This window comes from Rousettus aegyptiacus, unplaced genomic scaffold (genome assembly GCF_014176215.1).
Source record: "Rousettus aegyptiacus isolate mRouAeg1 unplaced genomic scaffold, mRouAeg1.p scaffold_m13_p_14, whole genome shotgun sequence".
Classification (NCBI taxonomy): domain Eukaryota; kingdom Metazoa; phylum Chordata; class Mammalia; order Chiroptera; family Pteropodidae; genus Rousettus; species Rousettus aegyptiacus.
Window position 1 is genome coordinate 9,029,370 of NW_023416289.1, and position 27,331 is coordinate 9,056,700.

At 42.3% G+C, this 27,331-nt stretch overlaps 1 protein-coding gene across 3 annotated transcripts in view; it reads left to right on the forward strand.

Moving 5' to 3' along the window:
- The window catches only part of WDR59 (WD repeat domain 59), a 67,512-nt gene extending 42,504 nt beyond the window's left edge, over window positions 1–25,008 (forward strand). For 2 of the 3 annotated variants that reach the window (XM_016143871.2, XM_036231348.1), the window contains 10 exons: window positions 1,814–1,967; window positions 5,429–5,485; window positions 11,083–11,216; window positions 12,564–12,645; window positions 14,935–15,047; window positions 16,357–16,507; window positions 16,602–16,674; window positions 17,678–17,804; window positions 17,960–18,102; window positions 24,275–25,008. In XM_016143871.2, the coding sequence (XP_015999357.1) occupies window positions 1,814–1,967; window positions 5,429–5,485; window positions 11,083–11,216; window positions 12,564–12,645; window positions 14,935–15,047; window positions 16,357–16,507; window positions 16,602–16,674; window positions 17,678–17,804; window positions 17,960–18,102; window positions 24,275–24,510 (1,270 nt within the window). In that variant the 3' untranslated portion in view covers window positions 24,511–25,008. The remainder of the gene's footprint in view (window positions 1–1,813; window positions 1,968–5,428; window positions 5,486–11,082; window positions 11,217–12,563; window positions 12,646–14,934; window positions 15,048–16,356; window positions 16,508–16,601; window positions 16,675–17,677; window positions 17,805–17,959; window positions 18,103–24,274) is intronic. The other variant, XM_016143878.2, reaches the window with a different exon arrangement.
- The last annotated feature ends 2,323 nt before the right edge of the window (window positions 25,009–27,331 follow it).

Sequence of the window (27,331 nt, forward strand, 5' to 3'; positions counted from 1 at the left end):
TCCCTGGTCCCTTTACCCAGAGGAAACCAGTCCTCTGACTTCCATTATCGAACTTCATCTAAATAGAATCATGCAGTATGTAGTGTTTTATGTCTGGCATATTTTACTAAACTTAATTTTTTTTTTTTTTTTTTGAAATTGATTTACATTGTTGCATGTATCAGTAGTTCTACTGTATGAAAATAATAGTTTTTTAAATTCATACTCCTATTGATGGACATTTGGATAATTTTCAGTTTGAGGCTATTATATGTAGACCTACACATACAAGTTTTTTTATGAACACGTGTATTCATTTCTCTACCCAAGGAATTGAATCCCTGGGTCATGGGATAAGTATAAGTTTAATTTTATTAGAATTGCCAAAAAGTCTCTCCCCAGTGGTTGAGTCATTTTATACTCTTTACCAGCAGTGTTTCAGAATTCTGGTTGTTCCACATCTTCTCTAAAAAGTAATGTTCAAGCTTTTCAACTTCAGTCATTTCAATGGTTGTGTTAACATCTCATTGTGGCTTTAATTTGCACTTCCATAGTGATGACTAATGATACTGAGCCACTTTTGTGTGCTAACTGACCGTTTGGGTATTTTCTTTTGTGATGTTCCTGTTCTAGTATTTGGCCCATTTTTTTTTTTTTTTGGACTGTGTTTCTTATTATTTATTTGTGGCAGTTTTTTATTCTGGTTGCACATTTTGCTAGATGTATGTATTGATTTTCTTCTAATCTGTGGCTTTTCTTTCTCCCTTTTTATTGATTTTTTTTTGATAAACAGCAGTTTTAAATTTTGATGCGGTCCAGTTTACCACTTTTTGTATTTTATGCTTAGCGCTTTCTTTGCCTACTCCAGGTCATGAAAATATTCTATGTATTCTTTTTAAAATTCCTTAATTAAGGTCTATAATCAATCTCAAATTAATTTTTTTATATCATGTGAGGTAGGGGATCAAAGTTTATTTTTTTTCAGTAGAGATGTATAGTTGTTCCAGCACCACCTACAGAAAAGATTTTCTTTTTCTCATTGAATTCGCATTGATATCTTTGTTGAAAATCAATTGAGCATATGTTTGTGGATCTATTTCTAGACTCTATTTTTTCCTTTGATCTATTGGTCCCTCCTTATTCCAATGCTACACTCTTAGTGTAGCTTTATATAGTGAGTCTTCCAATCTGGTAGTCTAAGTCCTCCAATTTTATTATTCTTCTTCAGGTTTGTGTTGGTTAACTAGGTCTTTTGCATTTCTGTAAAATATGAAATCAACTTCTTGGTTTCTATAATAAAGCTCATATTTTGATTGGAATTGTGTTGACTCTGTAGATCAATTTGCAGAAAACTGGTATCTTAACAATATGGAATCTTTGAATCCACTAACGTGATATAGTTCTCTGTTATTTTGGGTCTTTAATTTCTCTCAGTGATAGTTTGTATTTTCAATGCATATTTTTTAAAATTAAATTTGTTCCTAGCATGTGTTTTGATGCTATTCCAAATGAAATTTTTAAAATGTTTATTTATAATGTATAGAAATACAGTAGATTTTTATAAATAGATGTATCTAAATTCACTTCTTAGTTTTAGCAGTTTGTAGATTCCTTTGAGTTTCCTATGTATATAATCATAGAAACATTCTGTGCTTCTGCAGACAAAGCATTTTTCGGTTCTAAAAGTTCTGTTTGTTTCTTTTTTTTGAGTTTCCATTTTTCCCACATTTTATTCATCTTTTCCTCTTGGTTTCATCAAGTGCCAAGTACAGCACTACTTATTAATACGGAAAGACTGATGCCAGTATGAATAATCCTGCATTTTCAACCGCAGATCTCTCTCAGCCTTGTCTGCTTATCACACTGGCTTGATTGCGCCCATGAAGATCCGCACAGAGGCCCCTGGGAACCTTCGGCTGTACAGTGGGAGCCCCACGCGCAGCGAGAAGGAGCAGGTCTCCATCAGCTCCTTCTACTACAAGGAGCGGGTAAGCGGCAGAGCCACGGCCTGCGGTTCTTCTCCCTTCCCTAGATTCTCATTCCTTGTGTCGCCTGCCTGCCGCACACAGCAGCTCAATTAGTAATCTGAAGCCTTTCCCTCTGATAATCAGTTTGTTCAAGACAGTCTCTTGCTTTGTGCCTTTCTGTTGGTTTCAACTACTGAAAATTGTATGTGTGCGTGTGTGCGGGAGAGGGGGAGGGATGAGTTCTTACAATCCATAGTCTTTCCCCATTTAATCCAATCCGTGTAATCCCCATTCATTAAGTTGATTCCCATTCTTTTAGATAGAATAATTTACCTTCAGGTGTCTTTGGTGTTCTGATGTTTGTCAACAAATTGATGGGTGTTTATGGAGGCTTAGGATCTTGATATATTTGGAATTTCGGAGTTCCGAGAAGTTTTAAAGTTGATCTCTAAAATGTTTTATACTTTTCTTAACTCTACATTGAAGTACGCATTTGAATGGACCAGTTTATATAAAAATCACGTGAACCTGTCCTTATGTTCCTGGGTTCTTAAGGAACTCATCATTTCTAAAGTAGCTATTAAGCTGTCAGAAGTCTTTGGTGACGACAATGAAGAGAATGTTGGCAGAGCGTAGGAAGGATTCTGAGAACTCTTTTTGTCAAGATTGGGAGTCTGGCTTAAAACCGGCTTTTAACTGACATGATGTTTTAAACAGGGCTACCACGGAGCTACCACAAACTCAGTCCTTAGGGATTCTTTGTTGTTGTCCCCCACTAATTGAGAACTGATGATTGACTGTAATTAAATTTTAAAAATTGAATCACTAAAACAAAATTCGCTAGCAAGCGTTAGAGGCATCTTTACTTCGATCGCAGTATAGTGTCTAACATTCTTCACAGAGATGGTTGGCCATCTCTGACTTTGTCTGGTTTTTGGATTGTATGTGACTGAAAAAGTGGCAGCAACTGAGGCTTGAGACAGGACCAGTGGCCTTGGGGAAAACCATGTAGTCAAGTAGGGGAAATGATTTTTAGTTCCCGTCTTCATACTCTGATGGAATTCTCTCCCCCACGCCCCACCCAACTATCATAAACTTTCCTGGAACACCTATATCTTCCCAAGTCCTTTACATTCAAAATTCTTTTTCTTCTTCTGCAAGCTAGCAGGTAACTGATTAGATGATTTGATAAACTGGTTGGAAGTGAGGCATTTTCTTATTGACATACCAGCCAGACAAACTCATTGTTGGATAAATGTGGAAATTTTCTTTAGGCCGAGGAGATCTTATAGTCGATGAGGCAGTTCTGAATTACTTTTGAATAGTGTCATGTGCTACTCATGCTTGGTTTTGAATTGGGCACAATACATGGGCTAGCACTTTTGGCTTGTGGTAGTGTGTAAAGGCCATGTCTAGTTAAAATAACTCGTGTCCCAAGGTGGGACCTCTCCTAACGCAGAAGTGTTCGTAAAGCCTACATTCTTGTGTTTGGTGGTCTGGCCTCTTACTGTAAACACTGTAATCGTAAAGAGGGGCCAAAGGAAGGATTGTGATATTTTGGTTTGGGGCGGTTCCCACTGGGTTACTTCTCTTCAGAGAATGGGCTATGATAAATAGTCCCTGAAGAAGACATAGTAAGTAGTCTTTGAGTTTTATTCTAGATAGCGATCATGTAAAATGAGGGAGATGCTTTTTTTTTGGTCATTTGATATTGAACTTTCCTATTGCTGTATAAGTACAGAAAAGTTCACAAATCATGAGCATATAATTCAGTGAATTAACAGTTATATTGGCCAAGAAACAGAACATTACAACAACTCTTAGAAGTCCTGGGGAGGGGAGGAATGCTTTAGTGGATGACATATAGTAATTATTAGGTTAAATCATATGAAATTGGTGATATTTGACTATTTTTGACCTTAAAGAAAAGTTTCATGTGGTTCAACCTAAGAAGTCAGTTATTTTATTAGTCTCAAATAAATTCATTTTTCATTGAAATTCATGTCCATCTCATTTACGTGGGGCAAGTAGGGAGGATTAAAGAATTGAAATATAGCCATGATATTGGTTTTATTTTGGTCTTACCTTGCTCTTCGAGGGAATATAGTATTGTCCCTTGAGGAGTATTTTCTGGTTCTCAGATATCTAGTTTCACATGTCAAGTAATATCACTTTCATTACTTTTATTCTGGAAAAATTCCAGTTTGCTAAATTTCTCTGTGCTTAAGTCTTCATTTTCAGATCAGATTTTTCTCCTACATATTTCTATTCTCCTTTAGATTTCTACCTCTAAGATTTTTAAATGAGTAAGAATAAAGGAAAATAATATAACTGCATTAAAGGACAGCAATGAAGGAATTAAAACATATTTTGAAGATTACAAAAAAGTCTTTATAGAGCCATTGAGGGATTATTGTTCCATTCTCTTGTTTTTGTGTGTTTTTAACCTACCCTACTTAGGCCATGAAGTTATATTCAGCCAAACGTTCTCCAGATGGAATTCTGAGGTTTGTTCCTAAAAATTGAAAAAAAAAAAAAAAAAAAAAGTGAGACAGCTAAAAAACCATCATAGGAAGTCAGAAAGCACAGAGAGATGCTAACATTCATTTGGTAACTGGATCAGCTATTAATAGTTGATGAAATGTTGCTTATTCCAAGGGTAAATTGGAAGGCCTAGAACACATTAGGCATTACCCTATAAACATTTAAACAATTTTGCAACCTCCCACGTTTGCTTCAGTTTGTTACTAAAATAACGCTAATGTAAATAACTGGGGAGGTCTTGAAGTTGCTAGAATAATTTCTGATTTCCATAAACAGTGTTTATGTTCCCAGTTTCACACTGTTGCTTATGTCATTAGCGAGAGTGCCCTCGAGAGTGTAGGTCCTCAGCCCTAGCTCCCTCTCTGTCGCATTTCTCTGGGCCTCTCCTTTCCCCATGGCCTCACTCTCAAAATAATCCTGTCATCCCAAGGTCAAGACTTCCAATTTCCCCAGTGCCCTCCAGCCACACACCAAAAAAAGAAACGTAGTATTGAGTCATTTGAAGAACTTCCATTTTAGGAGTGAGAAGCTTCTCGCACATACATGTGCTCCTGAAGGGAAAGCCGGGGTCCACCAGTTTCCGCACCTGCACTATGATCTTAATGCTCTTTGGAGAACCGCAGACCTCGATCGTGGTGCCTTTGTCCGAGCGGTGTGGACCTTAGCCTCCATGCTTGTTGAAATGTGTTTCGGCCGAAGGACAATGATGTTGGAGCTGCATTTGGAGTGTGACAGGTTGGGCGGGAGGTGAGGGAAGCCACACACTGCTGTGCTTAGGTTCAGATTTTTTACTCATTTCAATCCCGATTTTTCAGCATATTATGGTATCTTTTAATCCATCAGGTTGTGGGAAGCTTTTATTTTATTCTACATTTTTCCCTTTTAATTTTCTTGGTGTTTTTCTTCCCTCCTTCTGGGTGTAACGTTTTCACGCACAGATGTCTCCTCGCTCTGCCCGGCGACGTTGGTCCATACAAGCAATTAACGACTTCCCGGTACTGTGCGCTGTGCAAATGCTCTCCTTGACTAATCCTGTCTCTGCCCAAAGGCCCAAGAATAAAATGCCACCTGCCTGGCTTTGAGGCACCTGAAACGACAGGCTGGCTGGGTTTCAGGACTAGCAACACTAAATTTCACTCTTGGGAGTCGGGCACCTACGACGGCCACCTTGTTCCATCACAGTTTCAAATGCGTGAACACCGATACTGTTAAGGATTGTGAATGGACTTCTTTGAAAAAGAAGCTTAACACAGGGTTTCTTGGAAAGAACCCTGATTGCAAGGCTTTAGCTCACCTGATTTCATTTGGAGTGTTTTTATAATTCCATAGAACTTTCAAAAGCCTACCTTTGGCATAGGGGGAAGCAGAGGAAGATATAAGAGGCTTACACCATTTTGTCCGTTTTTATCGTCTTGGTCTAATTCAAAGAGGGAACTGCCCACCTGCTTCACTGGCATGCTGCATAAGCTAGTTTTTATCCTTTGGGAATTTTCTGGAACAAATTTTTTCCTTACCGTTAATATTCCGCTTTGACAGTTAAACTTCTGCTATGAACATTCTCTCTTCCTTTTCTTTCTTTCTTACTCATTCCCATTGGCCATCTCTCCTCTTCTGTCTTCCTCTCCCACCCTCTTCATGTTTCAGTGGTGCCACGGTGACCTCAGGCTGGTGCAAGGCAGCCTTGAGGCTTTAGCATGAATTTCATTTGGTGTAAAAAAAAATATATATATATATATTTAGGGGAATAGTTCTATAGCCTTTTCGTATAAAAGCCAGTTGAAATCAGGAGCCCTGATTAACAAGCACCACTGCTGCCAACAGCTTGCAGGTGGAGCCGCGAGCGTGGCCACCTTTTCTCAAAAAGCCTGTCCCAGCCAACCGACTGCTGAATTTCCACCGATTTTCCCAGCAGTCCCTGCTCCCACTGCTATTTAAATAGGCACGCATTTTGACTCACTGCCCACTCTGCTGATTATGCATTGTTGATGGGGTTGCTGCGAAGCAGTTGGTGGCTTATTCTTGGGCTGTTTTTACATTTAACCCATTTATTGGCATCGATGTGGCCTCCGATTGTAGCAGTAACATGGTGGTACAGTCGCAAGCTGGCTATTGGTTGTCATTCAGTGCTGTTTGCACCAATGCCTCCTTCCCTCTCCCTCCCACCCAGCTCCTTTCTTCCCTGTCCTCTCTCCCGGAATTCCATGAACACCTTCTTGGTATGTTCAGAGGAGCATCCTGGTGCTCATTATGTGATGATTTGTCTGTCTTGCTTTGTCTCTCCCCTCAATCCTGCTCATGAAATCTGTGGGGAAGGGGCATTTTCTCTTGGTGGGGCATTGAGAAGGCCGAGGAGAAGCGCAGAGTCCATTGCCTCTCAGAGGTACCGATTTTACGTCACAGAAAAGTATCCACGTTTTAGCCTGTCAGAGTGGGGCTGGAGCAGTGCAGGAGGTTGAGCGGGGCATTTGGGCCTTCGTGCCCTCCCCTCCCCTGGAAAGACCAGGGCCATGCCTCCGCCTGGTGCGTCTTTGTTCTCTGTGTGTTGTCACTTGACAGCTGCACAGATAAGAGAGACTCCGAAAATCTCCAGCAAGATGTTACGGGAAATGGAAGTCTTGGGGATGGGCTGTGAACCATTTTTGTTGGCAAAGCTCTGGAAGAAACACCCTGAAAAATTGTCCAGCAAGGATTTTGGATTTAGCATGTCTTCATTTAGGCAGCTTTGTTTTATTTGAGTCCCCAGAGAAATTGGCTACTAGACAGGATTACAGAGGGACCCCTGTAGCCTGGAGGGGAGATATTTCATATTTTAAAGCCACTAACCAATGAATTTTTAAGAACTATGTTTTGTGACCCCTTAAAGATTTTCGATAATGTTTTGCAGTAATTCCTTGCTGGATTAAATGAATGAATAGTGCTATTCCAAAATTGCTTTTACATTTTGATTCTTGATGGTAGCTATAATTAGTTACTTCTCTGACCTTGTGTTGGGGAAGCTTTTCCTATTATAGGCTCAAAGGTAGCTTAATGAGTTACCATAAAACATCACCTATACATCGTCAATACAGACCAAAGAGAGGAGTACCTAGAAGCCTGGAGTCTCAAGAAGTTGACAAGGAAGGCCCAGGAAATACAGACTGTGATTTCCATAAGTCAGTGAAGGGTAATTGCAGAAAGCTGTCCCAACACCCCGTCTTTACACATTCATCAGATACTTACTGATGCCTCACACTGATTTGTTTCTATCGATCTCTAACCCAATGAAGACTGCAAGTGAGGGAAGAGTCCTAAGGCATCTCTCTGGACTCTGAGGCATCTTCTCTTTGAACGCACCTAATCCTCACATCCAGAAAGGCGACAAAATGGTGCGAGGTCCAGGCTCTTGAGCCAGGCCTGAAACACAGCATCTGGTGTGAACTGGGCGTGCCCCGTGTGGAGCCCCGTAGCTGCAGCTGTGGCTTGCTCCTGGCAGTCCTCAGCACACAGTCTGGCTTGGCAGAACATAGCCATGGTGCTTGGCAGAGAAGTGACTTTAGAAGTGAATGATTGTAGATGACGGCGTGCTGGGTAGGCCTCGCTAGAATCCGATGTTGATCTCCTTATGTGCAGAAAGGGATCCATTGAAAAGTGGACCAAACTACATAGTGTTAGTCAGGACTTAATTTTTTTCTTTTTTAATCTAAAATCATGCTCTTAAAAACAGGTTAACAAGTATGGGCTTAGCCACCTGAGAGGCCTGTGTTCAAATCTCAGCTCTCCTGAGTGTGGACAGAGTGATGGAGGCGGCACCCACTCCATCCGTGAGCTGTGGTGAGCCTCACGCTCACACGGAGTGAGCAGTTCATAGCAGGAGCTGACGTTAACAACAGGCGAGCCCGTAAATCCTAAGTCAGACATCTGTGCACTCAGACTTGTGGCCAGGACATCTCATTTCCCACATACGGGCTCCTGCGCAGCCAATCTGTAGGTAAGGCTCCAGGGAGATAAGATAATTGCTCATGATCCTCCATGTCCATTACCCACGTCCCTCTGCTCAAGTATTTTTGACATTTTAAAATGATCATTTTTAGGAAAAAATTCAACTCTGCTAGGAAAAACATTTTTCAGCGAGCTAGTCTATTTGCAAATGAACCACTTAGTATTCTATTTTGTCAGGTTTTTTTAAAAAGTCGGGGAATTGTGGTTTTCACGGTGGTCTGAAAGCTGTAGACCCCGTCCCTCATGAGGCTTCGTTTATTTCCCAGTTGGTTAAATGCAGCTATAATGAATTGCTCAATTGTTCAAGTGCTTCTCATTTTCTCTTTGTAATAAGGAACCAGGGTGCCTGGAACAGCATTTTAAAAGCCTTCCAACCAACCCAATGACCAGATTACATGGATCATATTCCCTTCTTAGCTGAATCTTTTTAGTGTAGATCTTTTCCCTCTTTCCGGCCATCCCTCCTTTCCTCCCTCCTTCCTTCCCTTCTCTATCTTCCTTCCCTTCCCCCCCCCCACATGCACACACACATGCACACACACATGCACACACGCATACACACGCATAACCTCTCCTTTCTCACATGCTCATCTCTCCTCTCTGATTTCTCATTCTCCCTTCTCTTTTATCTCATTCTCTTTTTCTCGTTCTCCCTTTAAAATCCAGTACCCTAAATCTCATCCCTGACGCCCAGTTATGTGGGACCTGTGGGTTAGTTGGATTTTTATACTCCTGGAAACGAGGTTGAAAGTCACAGTGCCATGAGTGTGGGCACTCAGAGCCCCCCTGTTCCAGTTAAGCACATCGCGCTGACCCTGTTATTGCTGGGTAGACGTATGCCAGTTACACTCTTTAGAACCAGCCGTGTGATAGTACTAGTGCACGCGTGATGACATCGTCTTGTGTCCGTTAACACTGCCTGGCTCCAGCCCATTCTGACAGATTGTTTGCTTTTCAGCACATTCTCCCCCTACTTGCACCCACGTCAGGATATTTGTGGCTAGAAAGGCTAGTGAGTACACACATAATTCTTTTTTAGAAAATAACCTAGGCTAGCAGGGAATTGAAGGGCTACCCCACAATAATAGATTAAGCTTCCTCTTCTGTTGTAGAATAATGTCTTGTGAATGGATAAATAGTAATTAGGAACTGAACTGCTTCTTAAGATCAAATGGGTTAAGGTCCATATTGATAATGTAGGATATGTCTTTACCAGTTATGATAAGCAATTCAGATTCTTCAGCTAAACCTCATTTACCTTCTGTGAGCCAAGTCCGAGTGTCCTGGATTTCCTAGATTCCATAACACTCTCCAGTCACGTAGAAAGTTCCATGCGTTGGGCAACTTTGGGGATCAGATGGGACATCAGTGGTAAGAAATGCTCAACGTGACTAATTTATATCAGAGTGATTGTATCAAAATCACTTGTGGAAAACGAATTAGTCATCTAAATAATGATCTAATCTAAATTCCTGTGGATTTCTACACATTTCTAAAAACTGTAGATTTTGAAATTGCACTCTTTCAGTGGACACCATTTGCACTCTCACCTTTTCATTGTGCTCTTATTAACCTGGTGAGATTGGAACAGCACGGCTCACCCTGAGCCACAGTGACCAGTGAGCGAGGGGAGACAGGAGATTAAGTTCACAGCAAATAAGTAACTGGCCCGGGGTCACCTTGAACCAGCACACGTGGCAAAAAGACCAGCAAACCTTGATTTTCCGACTCCAAATTGCAGACGCTCTCACTAGCTCCTTTTGCTTTCTTCGTTAATATGTCACCTCCCTCCTGAGTTGAGTCACTTTTGTGGCCCCCTTTTTAATTTCTGGCAAGAAAATAAAATAGAATATCACTCCCTTGGTGGGTTGTCATTTAAAGATACCAGATGGGGCTACACTCTAATAATTCTCATTTTCTGTGACATCTGCCATTTTCCTCATACAGTGGGCTCCTCTGTAGCCATCTGTAGGTAAGGCTCCGGGGAAATAGGATAATTGCTAATGATTTTCCATGTCTATTACCCACGTCCCTCTGCTCAAGTATTTTTGACATTCTAAAAACATCATTTTTAGAAATAAAACAGGGTAATTCTCCTTGAGCTGCTAAGGTTTTCAGTCTGCCTACCATAGATTAAGGTTTGCAGAGCCCACACTGCTGTATCTGGATTATGTTCTCAGCAAATCCTATTAAAACTCTCTGAGAAGGGGAAAAAAAAAAAAAAAAACTTTGATTGGTTTCAAACGAGAACTTTGAACCTAGGGCTGAAGCCAGCCTTAAAAGTTGCTCTTCTCCCACATTTTTGTGGTCTTTACTAACTTGCTGTTCTTTTTCTTCTCTATTTTTTAAATTCTGGCTTCAAGGTACCTGTTTTTGAGCACCTGCAGAATGTATACAGTCCTGTAGTATGGCTTATTATTGTTAAGAATTTGGACCAAGAGCTCAATGCCCTTTGTCATCCTTTAATTTCTTGTAGATGCTGATTCATATAATTGTGGGCATGATGTAATGCAAATTATCTGCAAATTACCAATGACCCAACTATGATGTGCTCTGCAACTATAGTTTTCATTCAGCCAAGTCCCCATTAGTTATAACTTGTCGTTTCCCCCAGAAATCAAGGAGATGGAAAAGTAAACGCGAGGGATCGGACTCCAGCAATCGACCAATCAAGGCTGCCGGGAAGGTTATCATCCAGGATATTGCATGCCTTCTTCCTGTTCACAAGTCACTGGGAGAACTGTACATGTAAGTTCAGAATATCAAGTGTGCCATGCTTATCACTTAGGCATGATCATCAAAGTTTTTTGAAAAAATTTACATATATTTATTTATTTATGAAATTGTAGTTGACATACAATATTATATTAGTTTCAGGCATGCAACACAGTGATTAGACATTTATATGACTTATGAAGCGATCACCCCAATAAATCTAGTACCCATCCAACACCATACATAGTTATTACAATACTACTGATTATTATCAAAGTTGTATTTTTTAAAAATTATTTGAACCCTTTCTTCAAAAGCGGTTTTAAGGGGAGTGGGGAAGCAGTTTTAGGAGAAGTACAGTGTATTAACTTTCTATTGCAGCATAGCAAATTGCCAGAAATTTAATGGCTTAAAACAGCATGCTTTTATTATCACAGTTTTCATGGGTTAGGAGTCTGGGTGTGGCTTAGCTGGGTCCTTGCCCAGGTCTTACCAGCGTGAAATCATGGAGTTGACCAGGTGGTGTGCTTATCCACTCCTTAGCGTCTTCTTCCCAGCTCACTCAGGTTGTGAGCAGAATTCGGTTCTTTACACCCATAGAAGCGGTTCATTTCATCTTCCAGACCAGCGGCAGTCTCTCACGGCTGCTTCACCGGCTAAGATATTCCCCGATTAGATCAGGCCCACTCAGAATAATTTCCCTTTTGACAAATTCGAAGTCAACCGATTAATAATATAATAATAACCTAATCATGGGAGCGATATCCCACTAGTATTCACTGGTCTCACCTGCATTTAAAGGGCGGGGCTTATACAGTGTACCTAACAGCAGGGCAGAACTCTTAGGAACAGTCTCTGAATTCTGCCTCCTAAACCCAATCTGTACAATAGAGAAAACAGAGCCACTTTGGTTAAAGGGAGTCGGGAGGTAAGTAACAAGCATACAGGGGCAGTCCTGTGGTACCTCTTCCTCTGGACTTGAACACATGACAGAAAGTATTTATTTTGTAGGAGATGCATAGTGTGCTACTCTGTGTTAGAAACAACAGTGATGCACTTGAATCCATTTTTATTCAACCACTGCGCTTGGGGCCTCCACGGGAAAGCAGATTGGCAAACTGGTCTTTGAGTCTGGCCTCCTCTCCTGACTCCGGAGAGGTGAGCGATTTCTCCTTCCCTAGGCTGGAACCCAAGCATAACATCAGCCAGCAGTTAAGCATTTTCTTCAAGTCATATAGAAAGGGAGCTTTAGGCCCAATACGAATAAAACATTTTGAGTGATAACCAAAGAGGCAGTTTTCAGTCTGTTCGTTAAACCAGGTATGATTGATTTAGGAAGTTAGACTAGAAAGAAACTTTAAAATTCTTTGTAAATTTCAGACTGAATGTAAATGATATTCAAGAAACGTGTCAGAAGAATGCGACTTCTGCCTTGCTTGTTGGAAGGAAGGATCTTGTTCAGGTATTTTCCATCCCTTTTGCTGGAGATCTGGAATTTTCTTTTTGAGCAGATTGTTTTCACTTCCTAGTTGTGGTTTAGTGACATTTCAAGGTGTGCCTCCCATTTTGCAATTTTCATTTCTTTGCTCAACTGTAGGGCTAGAGCAGCTTTCTAAATCCCTTGGATATTTTTCTTATTAGTGCTAGTTGGGAAGGTCTTAAATCACTTACTGAGTATTTTTTATTACATCTCTTTTCTATTCTAGTACTATGGCGATTGTTACATACCTAAATATGGGTATCTACATCTTTCCCGTTTGTACCCTCAATTCAATTCTTTTTTTTTTTTTTTTTACTTTTAAAAATACTTCATGTCATAAAAGGTTTCTAGAACATTCCTTTAGATTAAGGAGACACACTGAGTTAAAATATGTTGTGATCTTTAAAAATTTAAACCTTCATTTTTACAGGACATAGTTGTGTATTAAAGCAAGCTGCTCCTACGTTGATTTTTTTTTAACAGCTTTATTGAGATATAGTTTATATACCATGCAATTCACTCATTTAAAATGTACCATTCAGTGGCTTTTAGGTTGCTCTGCAGAGTTTTGCAACCATCAGTACAAATAAATTTAGGCCATTTTCATTACCCTAAAGAGAGACCCCGCCTTCCTTAGCGCTCAATCTCATTTTACCCCACCTGGCCCTAGGCAACCAGTAATCTATTCTCTGTCTCTATTTACCTTTTATTCTTTAGTGTGAGCATTAAATTAGCAATGGGCACTGCTAACTACTAACGATCTGCTCAGTTTTCACCCTCATAACCCTCCAAATGACCCAGAGCTATGGCCTTCCCTTGATTTTTATCTGATTAATTGAATTTTAGTGAAAAATTACTTCCTAGAGTGGTTTTTTTTTTTTTTTTTTTTTTTTTTTTTTTTTTTTTTTTTATGTTTTCATTAGGTTGATTCAGAAGCTCGGGCTAGTCCAGGTGAAGTGGAAATACCCCTCCCTGGATTCAGACAGGCCCGAGTTTAAATCTAGGCTTTGTCACTTTTTTGTCGTGTGGTCCTAGGCAGCCACCTCCTCTTTGTGAACCTCAGTTTGTGGTATGGTACTCTTTAGTGGGACAGTAATGACGTCAATGCAAACGCTTAATTTTAAAAAATTCTTTATGCGCATGTCGAAGATGATGTGCCTATAATTACGTAAAGAGTTGCAGAAATAAACCTAACTGTCAACTCTTTCTGTTGAAGGCGTTAGGAAATGTGTGTTATAAGTGAAGAAATAACATGCCTAAGTTGTCGGCCGGGGTGGTAAACATCCTTTCTGTCCCTTTCAGCAGCCATTCAGGTGGGTCATTGATGACAGAGAGGAGCAGAACCTCGGGTCTCTCATTTGGACCCATACTTGTGTGCATCGTTTAACTGTGTTGGTGCCACATAATCTAATGGATTTTTAAATATATCTGATGTGCTTCTCTACCTGTTTTTCAGTATTTTTATTAACCTATTCTTTTTTTCTTAGATTATAAGCTCCTTGATTCAAAACTGTACTTCTTCCACTTGGGTATCTCACAGTCTAGTGTGGTGCTTTCCGATCAGCGGGCACACAGTGACGTGTTGCTACTGAGAAAGATTTCCCAACAGCACTACTCCAGTTTTAAATGTATGGAGCTGGGTGGGCGCCGTTGACGGCGTGATGTATTTTGCGTGTGCTGAATCTTGGGTTTGGTAGATGCTTAATCGACATTTGTTTCTGTTTGATGACTCCAGGCACCATGAGATTCCAAGTTTGGAGATACTCCTCAGATTTGATGTCAACAGAAGAGAAAGCCAAGTCTATTTTGTCTTGGCCTGTTTTTTTCTGTAGCTTCAGAGAATTTAATGAAACTCTTTTAAGGAAAGCAACAAAGTTTTTCATTATTTGACTAAAGAAGGACAGATCTTAAATGTGAAGCAGGATACTTTTTTCTCTCCCTGCCAGTTCACTAATGAAGCAACAGAAAAAAGACACATGAATTAGCAGCTAGATAGACAGCCTGTTGAAGTTATTGCATGGTGTCATTTCTCCGAAGTTTGCTTAAGGAAAGTTTTTAAGGCTAGTGTTTCTCAAACGTTACAGTGCCCTGAGAATCTGTTAAAATTCCAGTTCTGATTGAGTAGGTCTGGAGTGGGGCGTGAAATTCTGTATTTTCTGGCTGTGAGAGTAGTAAGGGCAGGATGTAGGTGGAGAGGGGTGGGCTTCTTTCATGCTTCCCTTCCCTGTCCTCACTGATCTCAGTTCGGGTGTTTCTTTTTGTTTTGTCCAGGTTTGGTCCCTGGCTACGGTAGCTACAGATCTTTGCCTTGGTCCAAAGTCTGACCCAGATTTGGAAACTCCGTGGGCTCGACATCCATTCGGGCGACAGCTGCTGGAATCCCTGTAGGTTTTGAGACATAAACGTGAGGAAAATGAGAGGTGTGAATTTTAGGTCTGTTAGTGCTTTGGGGGTTATTGTGTAAAAGAAGAGCGCAGAGGCCTGAGGAATGAGAGGTGGAGGTGAGGTCTTTCCTTTCTGTGACACCACAGTTTCTGTGCGTAACTAACTTCTTGTAGCAGAAGGAACTGTGGCGTATGTGTCATCTGTAACAAGGATTTGAGACTCACAGGTCCTGTAGAGATTTGTGCATTCATTATCCCATAAGTCTGATCACAAGAGTTTGCGCTCTTGAGATGGCAAATGTCTTGGATCCCGTAGACTTTCACCCCGAGAGCAGATTAGAGAATTACGTACTGGCTTTCATGTTTTCCAAAAGCCCTGATGCTTTCACCCTATTAAGCAATTTAGGAAAATATTGAATTCATATCGTACTGTAATATGACAAGCCGGAAATATAATGTGCAAAATGATTTACAACCAGGGAAACCACTTGACTCTCTGTGAGAATGAGGCCCAGGTCCTGACAGAGAAGGAAGCGCCGCTCGCTTCGGGAGGAGGTTGGCTTTACTTACCGGGTGAGGCCAGACCTGGTGCACACGTGCTCACGCTTCGGTTGCCTCGTGGTAACGCAGCGACGACAGTGCTTGTTCTACCCACTTCATGTGAGACTCAGATGAGATAGTGAGTGTGCAAGCACCTTAAAAAGTATTAAAGACGGTGCTTGGTAGGAAGGTATCAGTATTCCTTCACAGAGGCCAAGTTCCTCACATTCTGGCGGGTGGTGCTGAAAGGGGGAAAGGGGATGTGAGTGCCTAAAAGGTAAAACTGCTTCTTAGTGTTACTATTTAATAGCTCGTCTTCCTAATTCCACCTGCTGAGTCTGTCTGCTCACTGCCTGTGGTGGCGCAGTGTTCTCTGAGCACCTTCGCATAGCTTTAGGTTATATGAATGAAGTTTATAGGAACCTCCCAGAAAGCACTAGAGTTGGGAGAGAGCATTTATGGCCTCACTCAGGTGTTAGTTTAGTCTGCTTAGTTCTTGAGCAGGTCTGAACCCATGCCTAGATGCCAACCAGAAACTTTCAGAGTGGTTTTCTAGGTCATTTGTAATACTTATATTTTATTCCAAAGCAAATGTAGCCACACCCAAAGTAGACCCGCATCTGCTGAAAGCCCTGGTTCCTGATTGGGTTTCTGAGGAAGACTTAAGCATCCTCTCTTTCTGTCCTCTGGCAGCAACCCACCACAACTGTGCTCGCACCCTCCTTCCCTCCCTTCTCCTGACTTGTTCTCCTTTCACCTCTGTCTCTAGGTTGGCTCATTACTGCCGACTCCGCGACGTCCAGACGTTGGCGATGCTCTGCAGCGTGTTCGAAGCCCAGTCTCGGCCTCAGGGGATACCAAACCCTTTCGGGCCCTTTCCTAGTCGCTCGTCAAATCTCGTAGTGTCCCATAGTCGATACGTAAGCGCGTGGTTTTCTGGTTTGTGTCTGACTTTTCCTAAGGGTAAGCGTCACGGGGGACGATCGTCTGATGCTGCTCCCGTTTGTTCTGCAGCCCAGCTTTACGTCCTCCGGTTCCTGCTCCAGCATGTCGGACCCAGGCCTCAGTACCGGTGGCTGGAACATAGGTAGGTACGGAACCGACGTAGTCCACGCTGGCTGTTTAGTTCTCTAAAAGCTGCGTGCGAATTGTTAATAACATGTAATCTTTTGTTGGTGTATATTCTCCACATTTTTCCTTGTTTCTCATTTTTTAAAAAATTTGGGATGATGGTGATACTGTGGCCAGCAAGGCCTGGAGTTTCACGTGTGAACAGGCCGATTTCTAGAAGGTCTTTGTGCCTTTCTGGGTTGTTTTTTTTATCCCATAACCTTAAGAAACTGACAGTGAGACTTCCCAGTGTTCACCCCAAAAACCTAACCCCGTCCTTTCCCCATCACACACCCCTTCCGTGGTCATCCGTCACTGCCTGTTATCTGTCTCTTCCCGTGTACCTCTTCCAACGTAGAGAAATAAGGTGAAACCTGATTCCAGGTGGCCATAAAGGTCTGTTTAATGAGTAGATGTATTTGTGTTTTCTGGGTTTTTAAAATTGCTTTTTTAAAAAAAAGATCTTATTTTCTTGATTGTAAAAGTAATACATGCACAGTGAAGAAAAGAGCAAAACACACAGTATTAGAGAAGAAAATAGTCACTGATCGTCCCACCTACGAGTAACATCTGTTACCATTTTGGAACATTTTCTTTCAGTCTCTGTGCATGTGGGGTCTAAGAGGGGTCTTTCTGGATATGTGATTTTGTGTTCGGTTTTTAATTTTATGAGCATTTTCTAATATCGTTTAAAAAGCCTTTATAAGTAATGACTGCCTAATATTCTACTGTATCACTATACCATAATTTGCTTAATCATTATGTATATACTTAATTATCAGGTTATATAATAATAAATACCTAGACAGAAAGGTAAAACTAGAGAAGACTTCTATTTAGTTATATTTTTCAAGATGTTCAACTTGGCTTATTTTTATTTTAGGGAATAAATTGGACACACACTGCTTTATGAGAGTTTTCAGAGATTTTTCCATGTCTTCTCTGATTTCCTTCTTCCCTTCCCATTCGATTTTCTTCAGCGGGGAGAGAAATAGAACACATATCTTCACCTTGGGGAGAGTCTTCACCAGAAGAAATCCGCTTCGGAAGTCTGACCTACAGTGACCCTCGGGAGCGAGAACGTGACCAGCATGATAAAAATAAAAGGTAACAACCTTCGCAGGTGAGAGCTGCAATTTGATAGTGCTTAGATTCTCCAGAATTAGGACTCTTGCATTAAGAAAGGTATATCAAGTGCCATTCAGTGTTCATCTTGTTTTTTCTTAAAGGAACTGACAGGAGATCTTTTGAATTTTTTCTAGGCTCCTAGACCCCGCCCATGCCCAGCAATTTGATGACTTTAAGAAATGCTATGGAGAAATCCTCTATCGGTGGGGGCTGAGAGAGAAGCGAGCGGAAGTTCTCAAGTTTGTTTCCTGTCCCCCTGACCCTCACAAAGGGATCGGTGAGCATGCATTTTTTTCTTTTCCTGTCATTATCTGAAAGCTTCTATAATTCAATTTGTAACATAAGACTTGGAATGAAATTTTAGCTTCTTGTTTATAAGCAGAAATTTCTGAAGCATTTTAGTCTAGTTTAAACTTCGTGAAAACCCTTACATTTCATGAGAAGATTAACTTTTTATTGTGACAAGTAGTTTTATCTGTAATCCTCAGTTATGGATTGGAAGTAGAGCTATTTATTTATTTATTCAACTCATATCTATCAAACTCTTTGTCACAGTGTTTGGACATTCCTTCCTTTTGTGGAACTTACAGATCAGTGGAGGAGAAAAATTAAAATAATTAAAAATTATGATGTGTATTTAAGAGCAAATGGAAAGGATTTGGGGGCAGGGAGAGCAGGGAGAAGAATTTTAGAAGATGTATTGAGGTGTATTGGGAAAGGCCTCTCTGTGGAGCCGAGGTCTGAGACAAGGAGCCATCCATGCCGAGGGCAGCAGGAAGCGCTTCCATGCAGTGGGGAGCAGACCTGTGGGAGAAGTAACTCGTTATTTTAAACAAGGAAGCCCAGAACGCAGTGAGTGAGAAGAGTGGTATAAAATTAGCTTGTAGGATAATTAGGGACTTATAAATAGAGTTTGGATTGTAGTCTAAGTCCAGTGGTAAGCTTCAAACGGCATTAAGAAGTAAGTGACTGCTCTGGTTTCCATTTTAAGAGGTTTGCTTTGGCTCTTATACGAAGAAAGGATTAGAGGAGAACAGTAGAGGTAGGAAGACCGTTTGAAGACTTAGAGTGGTCAAAGAGAGAGCAATGGTCTAGTCTAGGGGTCAACTCAACGGCGCTGGGGAGAGAAGAATAGATTGAAGATACATGTTAGAGGCAGATTCAACATGGATGTGGGGTTGAGGAAGACACAAAGCTTGGATAATTCCTAGGTTTCCAGCTTGAGCAACTGGGTAGATAGCGGTGCCATATTCTAAGATAGAAAAGACTGGAAGAAAATCGAGAGCTCAGTTTGGCGCAGTCGGAGTTGTGCGTGAGACATCAGACTGCAGAAGTCATGTAGGCAGTCGGGTGTGAGTCAAGCTCAGAGGAGGGAGTGGTGCTAGAACTAGGAGCTTGGGAGTCCGCAGCACATAAATGGCATCCAGGCTGTGAGAATGGGTGCGTCTACCTAGGGGCCGGGGGTGGGGAGGCACAGTACAGGGAGACCAAGTAACAAAGCCCACCCACTCTGGACCTGGAGAGGACACTAGTGCCTGGAGCTTGAGTCTTGGAAGAAGAACCAGAAACAAGGACTTAAAATGAGACACTAATGAACGTTGATGAAAAGCCACACTGTGGTATCAAAGAAGCTAAGAGATGAGATGTTTTCTAAAGGACAAAATGGAAGGCGACCAGAAGGTAGACTGAACACACTTATTTCTTCTCTTCCTTGACCCCACCAAAGTGTCCGTGTAGAGCTTTTCTGAAAAGACATAACCATGCAAGGAGAAGTAATGTCAGCAGTAAAATTTGGGACCTGGGAGGCAGCTAGGTTAGTGGTACCTGAGAAAGCTAAACCCCAAACGGCAGGCAGAAAAGCGGTGAGATACATGGCAGAACCCCCAAATGGCTCAGGAACGAGTGGTACAGATACCTCTGGAGGTCGCATGGAGAAGATATTAAAAATAGGAGTATTGTTCGATGGCCTCGTCAGGTCCCGGGTCCCCGCTCCACGTTTGCAGAGCAATTTCCTACCCTTCCCTTACCCAGCAGAAAACTGGAAGTTCATTCTCCAGGGAAGATGAAAGCATTTCCGGATTCAAAGGGCCCGCCAAGCACCTAGCATAATGAATGAAGAAAGACCCAGGATGAAGAGAAGGCCCCAGGAGCTTCCAGGGAGAGAAAACAGGAACAGTAAGCTAGATAGTGAAAACTAACGACCATGTAGCAGTACCTTCAGAATTCTCAAGAAAATGAGTTGTAACCTAGGATTCTGTACCCAGATTATCATTCAAGCGTGAAAGTGAACGTTCAGCTTTTCTAAGGAGGAGGAATAGCATCAACCCGGGAAACTAGGGAGTCAGAAAAACGGCGAAGGGAGCTACACATGACAGACCTAGAGGTAGGCTCGTCCGGGCTGGAGCTTCAGGGCCGTTGTCTCCAAGAAGAGGAAACTGAAAAAATAGGTAGAGTATTTCGGTGTCCAGTGTATTTATAGTAGAGTCAGATATTTGAGGGAGCATTTAGAGATGAATTATTGATAAGTACATAGCCAACTAAGGAAATGAACAAAACAAGATAGTTACCAACTGGAGGAAAAGCAAAATGTGCAAGAAAGGAAAAGTTATCTTGGTACAAGGCTTGAATAGTGTTTACCTAGATAAATAATGTAAAAACAGAGGACCGATCCGACCAAATGGTGATAGAACCGTCTGGGAAGGATGAGGGAGAGGCGGTACATGCGTGCGGTCGGGGAGGTTGGGAGTGAATGAGAGCGTCCACTGTGGAAGGTCTGTAGGTAACGCTAAAATATGAAGATTTAAGATAGAAGGTAAAAACAGAAGAAACAGTCAAATGGGCTGGAAGGATTTTCCTAGGGGGTGATGGATGTGGGGATGGAATGGAATTCTGTTTTGGTAATAAGACATAGTAGAGAGTGTTTGACTCTTAAAGTTATGCGCGTGTATATACTTTCACTTAAAGAAACAAGTAGGCCAGAGTAATACATAGGTTTAGATATTGAATAAAAGGATTATTATAACGGATTATTTTGGTATGTGCACTAGAAGAAATGCCGAAACGCCAAAGGCCATATGGGCAGTATATTTTTCAGAGCATCTAAATGTGTGAAAACATATCAGGGAAGATTAACGATGGGCTGAAGCAATTTTGTCTTTCAGAATTAGTTTTCAGGAAAATCTGTGAATCACAGAGAGATGTAACTGATGTATTAAAATCCACTAATCAACTAAGCTCTTATCAACATCTACTATTATAAAGAATCCTCCTGGGTTCTGTGGGCTGTACAGTGCAGTTTGGGTGGGTGGGTCAAGAAGTCTATAATCCAATAAGAGAGATAAAACATTAGCTATGAAGACTTAAATGATATTCAAGAATGAATACTATGTCCTAATACCATTACAAACATTATTACAAGATTTAGAAATGGGGAGATTATGAGAGAGAGATCCACAGACAAGAACATTAAGGAAAATATTTTCATCCTTAAAGTTTTTACTCTTCGGAAGAGTCAGATTGCTCAAATACAGGAAACAGCAGGTATTGAAAAAAAAAAATACAGTAAAGTTACCAAGGCTACCGTTGGTCTCTTCAGAGTGGAAAATGAGCAATTTCCTCTGGCGCTTGTCACATCTGCGAGGGTCATCCTGTATCAGCAGCAAGTTTGAGGGATAAAGCTTGTTTTCACTTAGGAGATTAGATGTTTATAGAAAGGACTTACTTCATTTATTTTGAGGGGAAAATGCTAGGCATAGTATTCTTTAAAAAAAAAAATCTCACTTCGTTTATTTTGAGGAGATAATGCTAGGCATAGTATTCTTTTAAAAAAAAAATCTCTGGTAATAAGATGATTTTCGATTTTGTTTTTTCCATTGTGGTATATGGCTCTTGGTTGTAATGGTGGCTGAGCAAGGTAATTACTTTGCTTTGTCAGCCCTGGACCCAATTCCTGCCCCAGAGGTACATATCTGCTCACCTAAATTTTATACAGCATTTTTCTGCTTTAGCCAATTCATTTATTGTCATTTATGTGGCTGGTTTTATTTACATTTGTGTAATGGATGTTGTTTATTAACACTCTTCTGAATTGTTAACGAGCGGGAGACCTGTGGCACTAAGCCTTGGAGTTAGCTTCCTCCTGGAGGTTTCATAACGCCTCAGGGCTCGTAATTCAATCTTTCTGCTGTGTGCCAGTGTTTTTACTGCCTTATTAGTTTGTCTAGTAGGAACCAAAAATGATCCATTCCACCTCTCCCAGGTTTCACCAGCAAAGCCCGTACCTGTGGTCGTATGCCTCTTTCCTAAGTTCGTCAGTGTTCCCATAAAAGACAACTTTTGTGATTCTGAACACACTGTGTCCCTTTGTATCACCTGAAGTGCAGACGTTAACATGTGTACCAGCATGGCCCAAAGGTGTCCGTACTTCCTTCTCAACCGTTAACTAATGGCCATTCCATTATGTGTAACACTAAGAGGCAAGAAAGAAATATTAAAATCATGCTCAGTGACTTAGTGTTTTTGTATTTTCTGTCTTTGTGAATTTATATTCACTTAAAAGTTGTACACACCCCCAAAGATTTTCATTAGTTAACTAAATGAAATATTAGTTCAAGATATTAAAGTTAATAAGGATGTTAGAAATTATGTTTAAGCTGACACACTGTAGAGAAACATAATTACTAATGACACGTTGAATTTTTCAGAGATGACATTTTAATAATTTCACCCAGATAGAGATGGAGAATAATTAAGTTTATATTTACTGTTATCTCAAGTGCCAAAGAACAACCCTTATTAAAAGACATGTTATTATAATTCTATTAACTTGTGCACATAATTTTTACAGTCTCATAATTTTAAGTATTGACTCCTAGCAAACAAATAAAACCAGTAAAGGAAATTTAAGAAATTTAAACTAATAAGGCTTTTCATGAGAACATAAACCGAAGTCTTACATAACATACAAAGTCGTGCTGAGGGAGCGAAAGCATAGCCACTTTTAAATCAAAGTTATAATGTACCTTAACCAGGACTCCCATAAAACTTTCTCTGTAGTCACCATGTATTTAAAAAGTATTTAGAGTACGTTTGTATGACAACTGATTGTCACAAAACAGGGATACTGGCTGCGACAGAAGAAGGGACCTTTTCTCTATTGTGAGAGACGAACAGAAAGAACAGACCCAGGGAGACTGGAGAATTTGGTGGCGGAGGGGTGGAGGGGCCCTATTGGAAGGCTTCATTTTCTCAGGGAGGTGAGAGAGGAGGCCATCAGGTGTCAGAGAGGGCGGAGCAAAGGGGCGAGGGAGGAGCTTTTGGAATGCAGCTGGGTATGAAGTAGCCACCGGGGGGATGGAAGAGAAGCAGCGGCAGACCACTGCGAGGGCCCGGGAGCCGCCCGTGGTCCTGTGTTTAGTGAGAGGCACATCGTGACGGTCGGCCTTCCCTCGGGATCGCTCCGGGGCAGACGCGGAGCCGTGGGCAGGTGATAGGGCTCATGCAGGGTTGCGGTTTTGCCAGGTGGTACCGTGGAGGAGGGGGAGACGCGCAAAGACGTTGAGGATGTTTGCCAAAAAGTAATTATGAAGTTGGGTCATGTAATCCAGGCTGACCAAAGGAGAAATTGTAGCCAGAAGGCGGCCGATGGTAGATCAGAGATGAGGGGGCAGTGGCCTAAGAGGGAGGCTGGCGAAACCAGATGGCATTAGCTTCAAGAGGAAAGGTGACAGTCTGGAGGCATAATGGGGCCTGTGCCCTCCCCTCCCGCCCCTGCTCCTTCTGAGAAAAGTGCGTAGAGCACACGGGAAGCTTGTGTTGGAGGTGGCACCGTGGACGGCGAGGCAGGGACGGGACAGGCCCCGCGGAGCAGCGGGGATGAGCAGGGGGACACGGGCAGTGGGCGTGGGTTGCCTGGGCTCATGGAGGTGACTGGGGCAGACCGAGATGCGTGGTCGGTGGGGTTAGCCCTCTGCGGGCGAGGGACCGGGCGTAGCAGAACGGTCTTGACCGCATCTGCGCGGCACCGTGGTGCCCTGACTTGGTCAGGGAACAGATGGTGCGACCAGCCAGCTCTTGCCTGAGTGTTTGAGTCTGTCAGTTCCTCCAGCGCGGCTTGGTAATGGCCTGCCGTGTGCCGGGCCCCTGCAGCTGTCGCAGGTGGGCAGAGGAATGAGACGCCGCCGCCACTGCGGTGGGCACAGGGGGGTTCGCCAGGGCCGCTGCGCCTCTGCCTGCGCCCCGCCTCTGCAGCGGCAGCGGCTCGTCTCTCTAACTCTTACTGAGACGGCAGAACGGGTTCTGCTGCTTCAAACAGGACATCGAAAACCATGGGTCCGATAGGCTCCTGCAGAGCCCCAAGGTGAACACACCTTCCTTAGGTCACAACGCCCGGTTTGCTTTTGCAGAACTAAGCTCATGTGTCTTGTCTTGCCGCCCCCACCTGCTTCCAGAGTTCGGCGTGTACTGCAGCCACTGCCGGAGCGAGGTCCGTGGCACGCAGTGCACCATCTGCAAAGGCTTCACGTTCCAGTGCGCCATCTGCCACGTCGCAGTTCGAGGGTCGTCCAACTTCTGCCTGACCTGCGGGCATGGGGGACACACCAGCCACATGATGGAGTGGTTTAGGACCCAGGAGGTGTGTCCCACCGGGTGTGGGTGCCACTGCCTGCTGGAAAGCACTTTCTGAACATACAGACGTACAGACCGTGAGAGTCGCCCGGAAATCCCAGAGGACCCGGGAAGTGCCGGTGACAAGCTCTCTGCCAGGCGAGAGGCTGCAGAACCCATTCCTACCTGGAGTGGAGCGTAGTCCCGTCACGGACCTGCAGCGCCAGCCGTCGTGAGCCTTGGCCCTCTCCTCTGTGGGCGGTTGGCGGCATGGACGTCGCTGGAGGAGGAGGACGGCAGGCACGCAGAGCTGCAGAGCCGGGTGCAGGTTTTCTTGGAAAAAAGCACCTGCCCCCAGAGCCATGTTTACTTGAAACTACTGAACAGCATCGTTTCCGATGCCATCACAGAGACCAAGGTCAGATGTAGAAGACAGTCTCCCAAGCCAAAGGACAGTGGAGATTAACTTAGTTGATAAGTTGGCCTATGACAGAAGTTGGTATATTTCCTGAACTGATGGATATTGGTCTTTTAAAATATGCTTAAATTATAAATATATGATGTACTTACGGATTAAGATGCATTTTTTTGTTCCTTATTTCTTTCATTTGGTCTCCTTCAACTAATAAAAATCTAATAATTATTTAAAAAAAGAGAGACAGAAAGTTGAACTTTTTAGTGAATCTTTTTTTTTACCCTGCTTCTAATCCTGAAGTTGACTTTTGGATAGGAACAAAGTCAGTGTCAGATTGTCCAAGGAAATGCTGATTTACTTTTGTCATCTGGCAGGAGAACGTAGAATCTGACAGCTAAGGTTCTTCCCAACCCCAAGAGTCTTTTAATCATTTCTTTCAGCCAAAGGAAAACGAGCCGGCATCGCAGCGTCGACGTAACGGCCTCGTTAGCGCCGTGCGGGCCGGCGGAGCGCGGTGAGTTCCCTCGCTCTTCCCCGGGCCCATTCCCAGCCTTCGCCCCGTGTTTATCTGCGTTCCCACTGGTGGCAACTCGGACGTCCACCAGTTCTTCAGAGTCCTTTCAATGCTTCTCGTTTCATCCGTGCCAGAAAGAAGAAATCTTTTTTGGTCTTTCTACTGAAATTTACATGTGTTTCTTAGAATTTTACAATGCCAGATTGATTAACCTAGGAAATATAGCTGCATGTCTCCAAATGTGTTGTGCGTCACTGTGTTTTAAACCGTAGGTCAGGACCCAATAATGGACAATGAAATCAAATTAGTGGATAAAAATGAGCATTAAAAAAAGTGAAATAGGGTAGAAGAGACATGATCAGAATTACAACGTATAGCGTAAATATTGTTTTATGCAACTTGTTCACTAGTGCATACGTGCAAACTTGCCCACGTGTACAGTGGGTCACAATGTAAATTAATTTCTTACTTAGGCTGTGGTCAAATCATTTTTAAAACAGTTTAAAACATTTTTATGGACAGTGTTTATACTTTGTCCCCTGTGTTACTGGATACAAAGCACCTTGACATAAGCGAAGCCTAGATCCTGTACAGTGACAGCAGAGGGTTAACCCTGGGCTCCGATCTGAGGTTAGATACCAGTGTCTGTGCAGAGTGCAGCAGGCACATTGGGGGGCTGATAAAGGAGGCGGCCAAGAAAATCTCAATTTGTTCACTCTTTGCTTTTCACTTGTTTGTGCTGATGCTGCTATCATGACGATCACAGGTCGACTAATTTACACTGAGGTAAAGAGTGTGTTGTGTTCCTCATGAAACCACACCATTTGCAGAGAACAGTCTTTTCCTGTTCACCACTGCTCAAGCTAATGCAAAAATCTGTCCGTCTGTCCCCATCGAGAATTACATGTGTTTATTGTTTTAGTTTATCGTTATAGGAACCTTGCCGTCTAAAACTGGAAAAACCTTAATAATGAATTTCAAGAACTTTAAAGCTTAAAACATTACATAATGTCTTCTTTCAATACATGTTTTCCTTTTGAATTTCTAAGTTTCCAGGGCAAAAGCCTAATGTTTAAAAAAATATTCACTATTTGGAAACATGTTGGTCTTGAGTGCTGGCTATGGTCGATATTCTCCCTGCCCTCAGACTAGATTGTTACAAGCACCTCAGACCTTTTTCCTTTGTTTTTTAAAATAATACAAGCTATGTTCCAAAGTACCTTTGAACCCGGCAAGGAAAACAGGGCTAGCAGCCGTATTTGTGCACCAGGAACAGAGAGTTGCTTAGGTGGCCTGCTGGGAAGGATGCGGGAGGGGGAACCACCAGCTCGATTTTGTTCTCCTGTCCTCAGTCCCCCCAAAACACAAGTGGCATAACGCTGTCCTTGATAATGCCATGGAGATAGAATCAATGTTGCTTTAAATTTTTTTTTTGAAAAATTTCATCTAATATAAAAATGCGTTCCGTCTGAAGATGCTTCCCTTCAGTGCTTCCCTGGGCGGCTGGCAGGATTTAGGAGAGAGCTGGTTCCATCTCAGTGGCTTAATGCAGCGAGGACTTGAGGGAGAGACGGGAGTCATTCATTTTATTAGAAACTGATGCTGACGGGTCGGGGAGCTCATTGGGGTCTCTATGTGACAGAACAGTTTCTTAGCAGATGGATTTTTCTAGCAATGGAAAAATAGTCCAGAAAATAGTTATAAATAACAGCCTCTACTTTATGGCTTACCGATTCTTAACCTTCCTCAAAGTTGGAGCTGGCAATAGGGTCTTATACACACACTCAAAGGACAGATCCTGGAGGAGAAAACACACACCTTGGTTTCCTCATTCTCCTTAGAATCTACTGTCCTTATCAGAATCAGAAATATCAGAAATATTCTCTTGGCATTCCATAATACAGGTATGGTTTATTTCGTCACAGTGGTACCGATTTGATATTTTTTCTTAAATCTAAGAAGGTCTGATTT